The sequence below is a fragment of the Odocoileus virginianus genome, chromosome 2 (genome assembly GCF_023699985.2).
Source record: "Odocoileus virginianus isolate 20LAN1187 ecotype Illinois chromosome 2, Ovbor_1.2, whole genome shotgun sequence".
NCBI classification, from domain to species: domain Eukaryota; kingdom Metazoa; phylum Chordata; class Mammalia; order Artiodactyla; family Cervidae; genus Odocoileus; species Odocoileus virginianus.
In genome coordinates, this window is record NC_069675.1 from 18951623 (window position 1) to 18965783 (window position 14161).

The window sequence follows — 14161 nt, forward strand, 5'->3', positions numbered from 1 at the left end:
GCCATAATGAGACATCACTTCACACTCACTAGGACGGTGACAACCAAAATGACAGACAATTAACAAGTGGTGGAAAGGATACGTAGAAATGAGAATCCTCATACACTGCTGGTGGGAATGTAAAATGGTATGGCTGCTTTTGTAAACAGTTTGGCAGTCCTCAAAATGTTAAACAGAGCTACCATATGACTCAACAGTTCCACTACTGGCTATCTACCCAAGCTGAACGGAAACACATGTAGTCAATTGTACTCAAATGTTCATAGCTGCCTTGTTCTAATAGCTCCAAAATGGATACAACTCAAAGGACTATGGCTGACTGGTGAATGAATGAATCAAGTGTGGAACATTCAGGCAGAGGAATATTACTCATCAATAAAAAAACAATGAAGTATTGATACATGCAACATGGATGAACCTTGAAAACATTATACTAAGTGAAAGAAATTAGTCACAAAGACTACACATTGTATGATTCTATTTATATGAAATGTCTAGAAGGGACAAACTAATACAGATAAAAGTTGACTTAGTGGTTGCCAGGGGCTAGCAGGGAAAAGGGGATGGGAAGTGACAACTAATTGGTATGGAGTTCTTCTCAGGATGATGAAAATGCTCTAAAATTAGGCTTTGGTGATGGCTGTATAACTGAGAATAAACTAAATGTGTGAACTGTACGGTATACAACTCATACGTCACTAAAGCTGACAAAGAATTAGTAGAATATATAACACGTGAACAGGTAATTTAGAGAGAAAAAAAAACTAATTAAACAGTAAATACCTGAAAGAGATAAATGAACACTAAAATAAATATAAATGGTATTTTATATCCATTTGTGAAAAGGTAGACAGGACAAAAATACATGAACTAGCTAAATCTAGAAAAGACTTCAATCATATGGAAAAGCTGTATTAATTCTGAGCAACTGAAATGAAGAAACCAATCATGCTCTGTCAACGGTCTTAAACAGCAACCACAGAAAACATACCACATGAGAAAATGCTAAACTCTTAAGGAGATTAATTTCCACTCTTATGCTTTTCCTCCTATATCCATCCTCCAGGGAATCTTCCTAACCTAAGGATCAAACCTAGGGCTCCTGCACTGCAGGCAGATTCTTTACCATTTAAGCCACCAGGGAAGCCTTTCCTATAGAACACAGTTCAGTTCAGTTCAGTCGCTCTTTGCGACCCCATGAATTGCAGCACGCCAGGTCTCCCTGTCCACCACCAACTCCCGGAGTTTATTCAAACTCATGTCCATCAAGTTGATGATGCCATCCAGCCATCTCATCCTCTGTCGTCCCCTTCTCCTCCTGCCCCCAATCCCTCCCAGCATCAGGGTCTTTTCCAATGAGTTAACTCTTCACATGAGGTGACCAAAGTATTGGAGTTTCAGCTTCAGCATCAGTCCTTCCAATGAACACTCAGGACTGATCTCCTTTAAGATGGACTGGTTGAATACCCTTGCAGTCCAAGGGACTCTCAAGAGTCTTTTCCAATACCACAGTTCAAAAGCATCAATTTTTTGGCACTCAGCTTTCTTTACAGTCCAACTCTCTCGTCCACACATGACCACCAGAAAAACCATAGCCTTGACTAGACGGACCTTTGTTGGCAAAGTAATGTCTCTGCTTTTTGACTGTGGCTCAGATCATGAACTCCTTATTGCCAAATTCAGACTGAAATTGAAGAAAGTAGGGAAAACCACTAGACCATTCAGGTATGACCTAAATCAAATCCCTTATGATTATACAGTGGAAGTGAGAAATAGATTTAAGGGACCAGATCTGATAGAGTGCCTGATGAACTATGGACAGAGGTTCGTGACACTGTACAGGAGACAGGGATCAAGACCATCCCCATGGAAAAGAAATGCAAAAAGGCAAAATGATTGTCTTGAGGAGGCCTTACAAATAGCTGTGAAAAGCAAAGAAGCGGAAAGCAAAGGAGGAAAGGAAAGATATTCCCATTTGAATGCAGAGTTTCAAAGAATACCAAGGAGAGATAAGAAAGCCCTCCTCAGCAATCAATGCAAAGAAATAGAGGAAAACAACAGAATGGAAAGACTAGAGATCTCTTTAAGAAAATTACAGATACTAAGGGAACATTTCATGCAAAGATGGGTTCGATAAAGGACAGAAACAGTATGGACCTAACATAAGCAGAAGATATTAAGAAGAGGTGGCAAGAATACGCAGAACTGTACAAAAAAGATCTTCACAACCCAGATAATCATAATGGTGTGATCACTCACCTAGATAGAGCCAGACATCCTGGAATGTGAAGTCAAGTGGGCCTTAGAAAGCATCACTATGAACAAAGCTAGTGGAGAGGATGGAATTCCAGTTGAGCTATTTCAAATCCTGAAAGATGATGCTGTGAAAGTGCTGCACTCAATATGCCAGCAAATTTGGAAAACTCAGCAGTGGCCACAGGACTGGAAAATGTCACTTTTCATTCCAATCCCAAAGAAAGGCAATGCCAAAGACTGTTCAAATTACTGCACAATTGCACTCATCTCACACACTAGTTAAGTAATGCTCAAAATTCCTATAGAACTACTTATACTCAATTTTTCACTAGCCATGTAATATTAAGGAAAAATTATGCTGCAAGTTTGCTCCTTTCTCCCAAAAAAGGTAATCACTTTGAGTGATATAATCTTGAAAAGGGGGGGCGGGAGGATAAAAAGAGCAAGTATGTTCAGCTAAGTGATTATTTGATGGAAAAAGAGAAGTGAGACAGTACAGTGACTTCTAAAGACTATGAACTTCAATGCCAGACCACACAGGTTCAAATCCAGACTCTACCACTGCTGGTTGTAACTCTGAGGCAAATTATCTAATGTTTCTGTGCCTAAGTTTCCTCATCTCCAAGTCCTTATCTCAAAAGGTTGTTCTCAGGTTTCAATGTCAATATGTTTAAAATGTTTACAGTAATGCCTGGCATACATTAAGTAGTCAATAAATACTAGAAATATGAAATAGTTCTAGGGACAACAGCAGGGTTATAAAGTAAGTTTTGCTAAGTCTAAAGATAAATAAGAATACGCACCACCATTTGCCACATTTGACTACAGAGTGGTAGGTGGTTAAAGGAGACCAGAAGGCATAAATAAAAGTATACTATTAGTGATATCTGTATTTTGCTTGATTACTAAATCAGAGAAAAGTCAAAGAAACAAAGTAAACAAAATAAAATATCCAAATATAACCTTATATAAAGATAATACACAAAAGAATTGTGATCTTCTCTGGAAATTAAGAAAAAGACTTTTACCTCCATTGAAAGTAACTTCTCCAAGGCAGTCTCTTGGTACTTTAGATGCACATCGTTTATGGCAGTTGAATTTACAATCTAAAATAAAATATTCATCTTATTAATTTATGTAAAAAGTCAGGTAGTATCAGATATGATTAAAGACGTTCTTTACTCACACATATAGTATTATTAATAATGATGATGAAATAATAAATATTTCCTCTATAAGAACTCAGGTCTTGGATTAAAGGTCTGGTTTCATATTCTGATACCACCTCTTAATAGTTGGTTAATCCCTCAGCGCTCAGTTTCTTTATCTGTAAAATGAAGTCTACACCACTTGTATAACACTTTGCCAAAATGTTGCTGCAGATCCATGCTTCCCTCCCTTACGTCCCATTCTTCTTTCCACACCCCCCTTAAACAGTTTCTCAGGCTGATTAAATTCCTTTCCAACATATGTCAGGCAGTTACTTTCAATTCCTAATTATTAGGACCTGGTACATATGCAGAAAAGAAATTGCAATGCTACAACCATTTATTAGGAATTAGTAAGAGCTTTCCCAGACAACCATGTAAGAAAGGACTGAGCTTCTCACGCACAAGGTCCTTCACCTGTAGTATATAATGGCTCTCTTCAGCCTGCAAGAACCTCAGAGCTGATTGCACTGCAGATGAGGGTCAGTCAGGTCCAAGTTGTTCAATACCACTGTGTAACTCATGGTTCTCAAACTGTGGTCACCAGGCCCGGAGCAACAGCATCTTTTGAGATGCACGATCTTTTTAGGGCCCCACCCCTAATCTACTACGTCAGCAGCTCAGGGAGTGAGGTTGAGAAACAGGTATTTTAATGACTTCTTCAGTTAACATTAAAACTGAAACCACTGCTATAACTACTCTCTATCACCACCTTCAAAATAATTCTACCAACAATAAATGGGTAAAAATAATTTCAAGTCCTCACTTAGAATAATTTTGTAACTCCTATAATTAAAGAACACTCTTGGTATCATGCCAGTAGAATACAGAAAGGTCATTATAAGAAAAAGCTCTATGAAATTAATAATGTGGTGGATGAGAAAACCTGCATTATGTAATAATGCCTTCAAAAAGGTGAGGCCCTAGGAAAATTCATGTGACACTAATATTAACACTTGCATACATTTAAATATTTGTTTTTTATCTCATGAGGTTTGCAAATTGTGAAAATAACAAGGGTTCCCTTTCCCTCTGAAATGTAAAGCCAAGTTTACCATCCATATGCAGCAAGTATGTAGTTCTAATGGTAGTCATTTATACTTCTCTTTATTCCTGCCCATGTTTCTTATTATTTGTGTTTTCTTTTATCCTATATATGCTTATATAAGCTGCCCTGAAATTTTAATATAACAAAGTGGAAAACAGATGAATGAATAAATTAATTGCTCTTGTATATTTTTTCTCAAATGATCCTGCGTAACTGTTTGAACTATTTTTTTTCTTAGCTTAACAAGTGAACGAAAATGTCTATTTTACTTCTGAAGTAAAAATACAAGGGTTACTGAATTACATTATGACTTTTTGATACTTTCTGAACCAATATAAGCATAAAACATTATTCTTTTAAAGCTCTAAGAAATTAAACTACTAAGCCAGTCATATAGTTAACTGATTTTATTCAAAACTCATTAATCTACATACATATTTTATTTAATCATTCTTTTAAAAAGTACTGTGCTTTTTTGCATGCAGTTTTAGGATGTTTCTGTTCTACTCAGCAGAAAGGCATATTTACTACTTTCACTAAGATTATCTGCTGGCCAGAATTTGTACATCTGTTCTTAATGTTCTTTCCTAAAACATTCTTTAGTGGCTGCTTGCCAATACACTTCAGTGTTGATATTTAAAGTATTAATTTATATATTAACTCATATTCAAAAGTAAGCTGTTGAAATAAAATTTCAACATTTAATTAAGCTTGCCTGATGGTTATTAAATACTGGCAACAAATGTACAATGTATTCTCTATTTGATATTCTCCTATGTAGCCATATATTGCTAAGAAAAGTTTTCTTATATATTTAAAAATTAAATTTACACATAAATTATTTAATTCAACACTGTAAACAGGACTTATTGTCGCAAAGATCTCAATTCCAATGTTTCACCTAGATAAAACTAGGTAATTCAATTCCACAAATACTTTTACATAAAAAGTATGATATCAAGAAGTAATGATAATTACTGTAATCACATGAAAAATAAGTACATAAGATTATAGACAGATTACTTATATCTTATCTTGGCTTAATGCCTAATAACAGATTTAAACTCTCTATTTTGGTTTTCACATAATTGTGCAGCACTGTTGAGAAGATGCGAGACAAAAAGATAAAAGCATCTTTTAAAAGCATTAAAACATTACATAACTACAGGAAACCATTACTCTATTAAAAACCTAGTTCATTAGAGATGTTTTTGGAATTCTATGACAATGTTTTGGGTTAGTAACCAAATATAGATGGTCCCCATTATAATTCCAGTGGCTTCTACTATTTCTGCCTGTTTCAGTGTGATTGTTTAAAATGACAATTTTGGTACAGCTCTCACAGCCACATAATGAAAGCAACAATAAAACTCTTGTTAACATGTTGATGTGTGTGTGTATGAATACTTAATGGAAAGTTCAGTTCAGTCAGGTCTGGCTCTTTGCGACCCCATGGACTGCAGCACACCAGGCCTCCTGTCCATCACCAACTCCCAGAGCTTGCTCACTCATGTCCACTGAGTTGGTGATTCCATTTAATGGAAAGAGGAGGGCATTATTTTATATTTTGGGTAGTGTCTGGCTCTGGAATCACAAAGACTTAAGCTCAAATATTAGCTTACCTGCTCACTAACGGTTCCATATTGACAACTGTTAAGCAGCCACATCTCATGGATTCAGATTCTAGTTTTTCTGTTTACACTAATTTTTCTTTAGCATAGCTCCTGGTACAGAATACACATGTTGCAGATACCAGTCATTGTCAATAGATACACATATATGCATATTTCTTTTTTCTTTTTTAACTATGAGACCAATTTATTTGCTTAAGCCTTCTGAAGTAAAAAGTATTTTATGTTATAATTGCTAACAAAAACAAATATGAATTTTACTTCAGAAAATCATGCAATCCTACCTTTACACTGCATTCCCTGGCGAAAGAGGCCTTTCAGTAACCGCTTGCAGTACTGACATATCGTGGGACGGGTGTATGAGTGAACAGCAAACGTGTGTGGGACTTTCACCCTGCACATGACCATTTTTTCCATCCAGATTGGGCGACCACTCCAAGAAGGAATTCTCTTACTAGGTTCTTGGTGAACATGTGACTAAAACATAAGTAATTTCCATAATGTAAGTCAATATTAAAAACAAAGTTTTCAGATCAGGGTTTGACCACAGAAGTCATTTATTTCAAACACTAAAGCCACAAATAAAAAAATGTGGATCTCAGCAGTTTCCTTGGAAGCTTAACTTACCAACCCTCGAATAAGTGTAGAATTTTTTTTTGCTATTATTTATGCAAGGTATTTTCATCCTCACAGACATGTATCCATTGATTAACTATTATTTGCCAGGCACATATGACATTTCACAAATAAAAAACAAAACCTTAAAATGAGTTTATAACATGTTCAAATTCCTTACCAAGAAATTAATCACAGGAAAATTAAGTAAATTCAGAAGGGTTAGTGCTGCTCATGTTGAGCTACTGAACACAACGTCTGAACATATTTTAAAACAAGTCTTAGTTTTTTAAATCTGTTTTAATAAATACTAAAGTATCTTTCATTAATAATGGCAGGTGCAGATTAAAACAACTTTACCCTTAGTAATAATGCTTTAAGAAGTTCCTTGATATTTTAAGTATATTCCAGTTATTTGGTTTTTTCCCTCTCAGGTGAGCAAAAAGGAAAATTAAAGAAGGTGTTGGTTAAAAACTTTTGTGTCGTTTGAGGGATAAATGGACTTTTAAACTATGACCCTTTTTATGTATACAAAGGAAACAATCAATTTAATTCCAGGTCAGATCGATATAGCTCATCACATTCATTCAACATTCACTGACTGTCCTATACTATGTACTGGAAATATGAAAATGAATACAGTCCATATTCTCAAGGACAAAACCCAAATACCTAACTGCCATCTAGATGCACCACAGATCTTGATGTAGCTGCTTGCATCCTTCACTGCCAGGACTGCCTTCTCTAACTAGTAATGTGGGTAACTCAGAATGGAGTCACTGTACATTGATATGTTCAACCAACAGAAGCCAAAAGAAATAAAAAGACAGAGAAGTGTACAAGAGAAATGAGAGGAGAAGAAAATAAAGGGCTTTTTTTTCTGAAGGAAGTAGGAGGAAGGAAAAAAGAAAAGGACTGACCACTGGAGGAAACACTATAAAAACAACACAAATACAGCCCCTGCAGGATAGTTTTTCAATAATGTGTAGCCAGAAACGTTCTTAAGCAAATTACGAAGCAGTTAAAGAAAAGTACAAAAAGAATGTTAAAACCCAAACCAAACTTGCAGACTTCAGCTGTCTATGGTGTCCTGCTCTAGCCTGGCCCACCCCTCCTCCACGTACAGAGCACCGTCAGCAAAAGGAACACTGAAGTGATTCCTCAGAGCTGATAAAGCAGCCAGCAGGAACTAGAAACGGATGCCTTCAGCTTTTGCTTATCCCTGGGCCCCTAGTCTAGTGGTGTCTCAACACTGTGTCTCTCTTGCTTCTGCTTCAACCACTTAGTCTGTGTCTCAAGCTTAAAACATACACATGGAAAGACTGACCTGAGTTATACCTGGGTCTTCTACTTAGCAGTTCAGTGATTCTTAACCTTTTCCCCATCTGAACACCCTTGGGCAGACTGCAATCTAACCAATAATAGTGGTTTACCATCTACTGAGTGAAGAAGGCAAGAAAGGTACAACAGACTTAATCAGCATTTGGAGGATGGAGAATGCTGGTAGAATTGCCTAGAGCACTTGGCTAAAACGGGATCAGTGAGGGTAACTAGAATTGAGTGGACGCTCTTTTCTTACATTGCTTTAATGGCCCTCTTTACAAATTACTTCTTAGCTTAAACTCTTTCTTTCTTATTGATGTGTAGCCAGAAATTTTCTGAAAGTAATTTAATTATTTCCACAATGTGTGTTTAAACTAATTTTGGCTGAATTGCTCATAAAAACTTCGTAACAATATTGCCAACTCTCAATCATATAAAATAATAAAGGCAATATAAAAAATTTAAAGGGGGCAATTCCTCAATTATATATATATTCGACTTTGGAAGATTATTCAGTGAAAGAAGTATCTCCACTTTTAATGTGCATACTTAAGAATCAAGAATTTCTTTCTACCTTGATTCTGTACTGCGGAAATTTTCCCAAATGGGGAACGCCCCGGTGGTCTAGTGCTTAGGACTTTATGCTTTCACAGCCAAGGATGCAGGTTTGATTCCTGGTCAGGGAACTAAGATTCTACAAGTCACACAGTGGGGCAGGAAAAAAAAATTTTTCTCCTTAATGCAATGAGGTGAACACTAATCTCTCTTGTCTCCAAACAGCCATCACTCAATATTGGTTTCTCTAAACGTGGTGGTTCCATTTTAACCAAATTCAATCAACAGTCTGTTTTCTTCTGCCTCTACACCTCTTTACCTGATTCCCTTTATGCTGATTTCATACACTGACAGAAACTGCCTCCTTACATGACAACCCCAGGGTCAGATTCAAACTATTCGAAACTGGCCTTCTATCATGTCAGTAGTCAGTGAAGTTTAATATTTTGACTCCTTAGAAATTTTTCTTCCTCATGCTTTATCTATGAAATCAAGACAACAGCTCCGTGCCTGCCAGGACTGGGGTGAGGATTACACAAGAAGAGATAAGTAAAGCATCCCAGCATGAAGACTGGCACCGGACAAGTTACGAGGCTCTTCCTGCACAGCTGCTGAGAGCGAGCTTTTCTCTAAACCCGGTTCAGACTCAGGGTGCTCCCAGCTCTTCACTATCTCCTTCACTCCTTTACACTGTCCTCTTTTACCACTCTTCCTTCCCTCTGATCTTCCTCCATGAGCTCTCAGCTCTTCTACTGTATGTACCTTCATTTTTGAGACTGTATTCTTTACTACAGTTTCCACTTGTTCTAAAACACTCTGCACAATCCATCCAATTTAAACATACCACTCTCCTTACACTTCTCTAAAGAATTTTCATCTTCCGGGTAAAATAAAAATGAATAAATTAAAACTGAATACCTTATTCATCTGCTTGGTCCTGTCATTTCCTAATCTTATAATACTCAGTGGGTATGGCTGACAAAGCAGTACTGTTTGCGGGGTTCTTAAGACAACATACATTCATCCTACAGTCCCCAATTCGAGCCAGGTTTCCCTGTGTAGCTTGTGTGTAAAAGGCATTAATCTTTCCCTAAACTTTCGCATGTGTTTATAATAACTCCTCATTCTCAGTTCTAACGCTACAGCACTCATCTTATACTTTAAAAATGTCACGCTAGGGCTATGCAATATGGAAACGTGAGATTTTTGTGAAAGAATTTCAGAAGCTTCTATTTTAGATCCTCAATTTAGTGAAATCTTGTGATGAAGCAGTCAAGACAACAGTCCAATGGCTTGATTTTGCCATTAATATACAGAAGGCCAAAGAGGTTTCAGAAATAACTAAATTAAGACTGTAATCTACAGATGGAAATCATTTAAAGTAGTACCAAATAAGTAAGACAGTTATTTCTTTATTCCCCAATCTACTACATTTACCCTTGAGGGGTACAATATAAGCGGAAATATCATGGATTTACACATAAGCAGATCTGGGTTGAATTCTAATATTGCTTGCTAATTTCTTCTGTGACTTCAGTCAAGTCACTTGATAATTCTGAGTGCCAGCTATCTCACAGTATACAGACCTCACTGGAATATTCTAAAGATCAGTGATGTCACTCAAACACTCATTCATTTATGACTGAGTGCCCACTAAAGTACAAGGTATGGAGCTGGGCATGGTGGGGCAAAGAAAGACATGAGTACTGTCTTCTCTAAGAAGATAAACTCCTTGAGGACAATCTAATATACAAAGGCTGTGATACTATGGTACAATGCTATACACACCATCAAGGAGGTTTGAAAAGTGGTATGGCATTCAGAAAAATAACTTCTAGGTAAAGGGGAATCTAGGTCTAGAAAAAGCACATAGGATAGATATCAACAAGAGCAAATACGGGGGGGAGGGGGGGGGAGAAAGGATGTGTTCAGGGAACGCTGAATACTATAGATTGTCGGAAATGCAGAATATACAGAGGTTTCCTTGAAAGAAGTGATCTAATTGGTTGTTGACTATTAAGCTATAGTGAAGTGTAGAGAGTAGGAGTCAGGATACTGGTCAGGAGACTGATCTTGTGGTTCAAGTGATAAGGTGATCTCAAAGTATACAACATGCTACTGGTCAGCCCTGATTACAGTGATACATTTTAAGTTTCTTCTTTTTTTTTTTTTTTCTTACCGAAACTGTTTATCTAATATGGAGGAAACAATTAGACAAACACAGATAGTGCATTCTATAGGATGATTGGCCTAGAGTCTTCAAAAATAAAGTATCAAAAAGAAAAAAATGGTAGAGAACTATTCTAAATTAAGAGGGACTGAAATGATGTAAGTAAACGCAATCTGTTATCCTTGTCAGTTGTTTCATTTGCTTTTATTTTCTCCCATTCTGAGGGTTGTCATTTCACTTTGCTAATATTTTCCTTTGTTGTTATACACAAAAATAAGCTCAAAATAGATTAAAGACCTAAATGTAAGACCCGAAACTCTTAAGAGGAAAACACAGGCAGAACACTCTCTGATGTAAATCACAGCAAGATCCTCTATGATCTACCTCCTAGCGTAATGGAAATAAAAACAAAAACAAATGGGACCCACTTAAGTTTCTTAAGTGTAGGAATGCTACTGTTCTTTAGTATATAACTTATGATTTAGGATGAAACATAAAGAGTAAGTAGAAACATAAAGAGTAAATGGTAAAAATGCCCTCTATTATCTTAAGAGTACGTACCTCTTCAGTGGGAAGGGCTACATAATCAGTCTGCAGGGGTCTTGGAACTGAGAGGCCAGGTCCTGGCAGGGATACATTTGAGAGACGTCTCTTTCTTACACCACTACAGTTATTTGGAATCTTGAAGGCACATCGTTTATGATAATTTAATCCACAGCCTAAATATATTTTAAAAGGTTAAAAAAAAAGGTTTTTAACTTAACCATCTAAGTGCATACATTAAAAAAACCAACTGGGGCTTCTTTTCTCTGGCAGCAGTAGCTATCCTAATGAAGAACCCAGATAACAAGCTAAGAAGAATAGGAAATGTGTAGAAAGGGTTATTTAGAAAAGTTAGGTTACCTAAAGCAGTGGTTTCTTCAAGTGTGCTCCCCAAGGCAGCACCCAAGAATTTGTTAGAAATCTAATAAATTATTGGGCTTCACCTCAGACCTACTGAATCAGAAACTTTGGGGATGGGGCCTTGCAAAGTAATGTTTCAGCAAGTCCTCAAGGTGATTCTGATACACAGTGAAGTTTGAGAACCACTGGCTTAAGTAACTTCAGCAAACTGTGGACCATGACATGTGAAAATTACATGCAATTCAGATTTCAGTGCTCATAAATAATTTTATTGGAATACAGCACTCTCACAGTTTACCACCTGCCCATGGCTATTTTCATGTTACAATGGCAAAGTTATGCCACTGCAACTGAGACGACATGGCCAGCAAAACTTAAAATCCCAGCATGCCCCCTCTGGTCCTTTAGAGAACAAGTTTACTGACTAATCAGATGTGCACCTGCATCCTACCCCCCTGGCAATTCTAACACGGAACCACCAGATTGCTCTGCTTCTAAACCTTGGGTACTAACTAGTCACTGACCAATGATCTTATCTTTTCATTGATGATTAAAGAACGCAAATGTGAAAACTTATTTCAAATTATTAAAAATTTAGAACACATACCTTCACATTTCAGTCCCTGGCGTACCAATCCCCAAAGCATCTCACCACAGTAATCACAAAAAGTCGGTGCTTTGTAAGAATGCACATAGAGAGTATGCGGACGAATCTGGAAGTCTTCTACTGTGGCCAAAGCTTTAAAAATAAGGGAAATATTCAAATAAACCCTATACTTGCAGTTGTGATAAGATTAAGAACATCGACCATAGTCATTTATGTCAAAGCATGCAGAATTTTTCTTTTTCTGAAACTTTCATCTTTCGTCAATAAAAAATTATTTTAAGACTAATATCGTGGCTTTTGAACTTTATTTTAGGAAACTGACCAATTAAAATAATTTGATCTCTAAAAGTATGTATTTTGACCTCCAAAAGCATTTTCTTGGAGTTAGATTGCAAATAATTGTCAGATTTATTTTAGCTAATTAAAAACTATTTAACTTATAATGTACTGGGAAATAGAACACTAAATTTTAAAAAATTATAGAACTTAACATTAACTTATAGCAATGTTTCTGGGAGAAATGCACTCAGTCCTAATTCAGGATCCCAGGATACACTCTGTCTGTCCTCCACAGTCCCAGTGTATAGGAAAAAGACTCTTCTCCCCTCTGTGTGCAACTCAACAAAGCAGATGCATCCATCATCAGACATCCTTTCAACATCACCTGCAAGTCACTAAGGATATCCCTGTGGGCTGATGTAGGCTCCAGAGCAAAGAAGGAATAGATAATGAGCATGACCACTAGGAAGATAGGGAGTAGAGCCCCTCTACAATGAAAAGGAAGACAAGGGCTGAGATGTGTTCAGAATTTGGGGTTGTAGTGGAGAAGATAAAGAGTAAGGATTAGAGACTAATAAGGAAAGGTGGTGACCAGAAAGAATCTCAAGACTACAAAGATGAAACTGGGAAGAGGGAAAAAAAATGGTGGCAGGATGCTGGACTCTTGGCCTGGCCTTTCTTCCTTTCCTTCTCTCCCATCTCTTTACTTCTTTTTTCCGTCCCTCTATGTCTCTCCCTCCTTCTTTCCTTTGCTGCCAAACAGAAGTTCTACAGGCCTACTACACACATTCTTTATCCCTTGATACTTCTCACTAGCTATCCTGCCCACCTGCTGTTGGATGAGGTAAGAAATAGCAGGGGCTAAGGAACAACGGATGGCAAGAATGGGTGAGAGGGGAAAGGAGAGAATAAGAAAATGTCCACGAAGAAAAAGAAGAGAAGGAGCATTGTTTAAGTCATGGAATCAACCAATATTGCAATTTCCTCTTCCACATCTTTATTATTTCTTTTTTTTTCTTGATTTTCTTCTCCAAATGGTCACAGAAACGGGAAAAGGAAACAGAATTTCAGTGTAATTGTTTAATTTCCTTGGAGGAATATAAAGGAAATATAAAAGAGGAATACAGTCCTCTTCCAATTCAATTGATAATTCCCTTAGCTTAGTAACACTTCAATTCAGGGCTTATTTTCCCAGGGGCTTCCCTGGTGGCTCAGATGGTAAAGAGCCTGCCTGCAATATGGGAGACCTGGGTTCCCTCCCTGGGTTGGGAAGGTGCCCTGGAGAAGGAAATGGCAACCCTCTCCACTGTTCTTGCCTGGAGAATTCCATGGACGGAGGAGCCTGGTGGGCTATGGTCGCAATGAATTGGACCCAACTGAGCGACTAACACTTTGTTTCTTATTTTTCTATTTTCTCATCTGTGATGTAACCTTCCTGAAAGTAAAATCATATAATAACCTTATTATAGATGAAAGAAGTAAGCAACTATAGTATTTACAAAGTATAACTGAATATAGCATTTAGTTGAAGTCTACCTCCCCCCCACCAAAAAAAGGCTCTTTTGG

General features: G+C 37.1%; 1 protein-coding gene across 2 annotated transcripts in view; it reads right to left on the bottom strand.

Moving 5' to 3' along the window:
* Positions 1 to 14161, bottom strand: part of PRKD3 (protein kinase D3) — an 85134-nt gene that overhangs the window by 29841 nt on the left and 41132 nt on the right. For both annotated transcript variants that reach the window (XM_070476864.1, XM_070476855.1), the window contains 4 exons: positions 12317 to 12448; positions 11368 to 11525; positions 6428 to 6620; positions 3285 to 3362 (listed from right to left, as the gene is read on the bottom strand). In XM_070476864.1, the coding sequence (XP_070332965.1) occupies positions 3285 to 3362; positions 6428 to 6620; positions 11368 to 11525; positions 12317 to 12448 (561 nt within the window). The remainder of the gene's footprint in view (positions 1 to 3284; positions 3363 to 6427; positions 6621 to 11367; positions 11526 to 12316; positions 12449 to 14161) is intronic.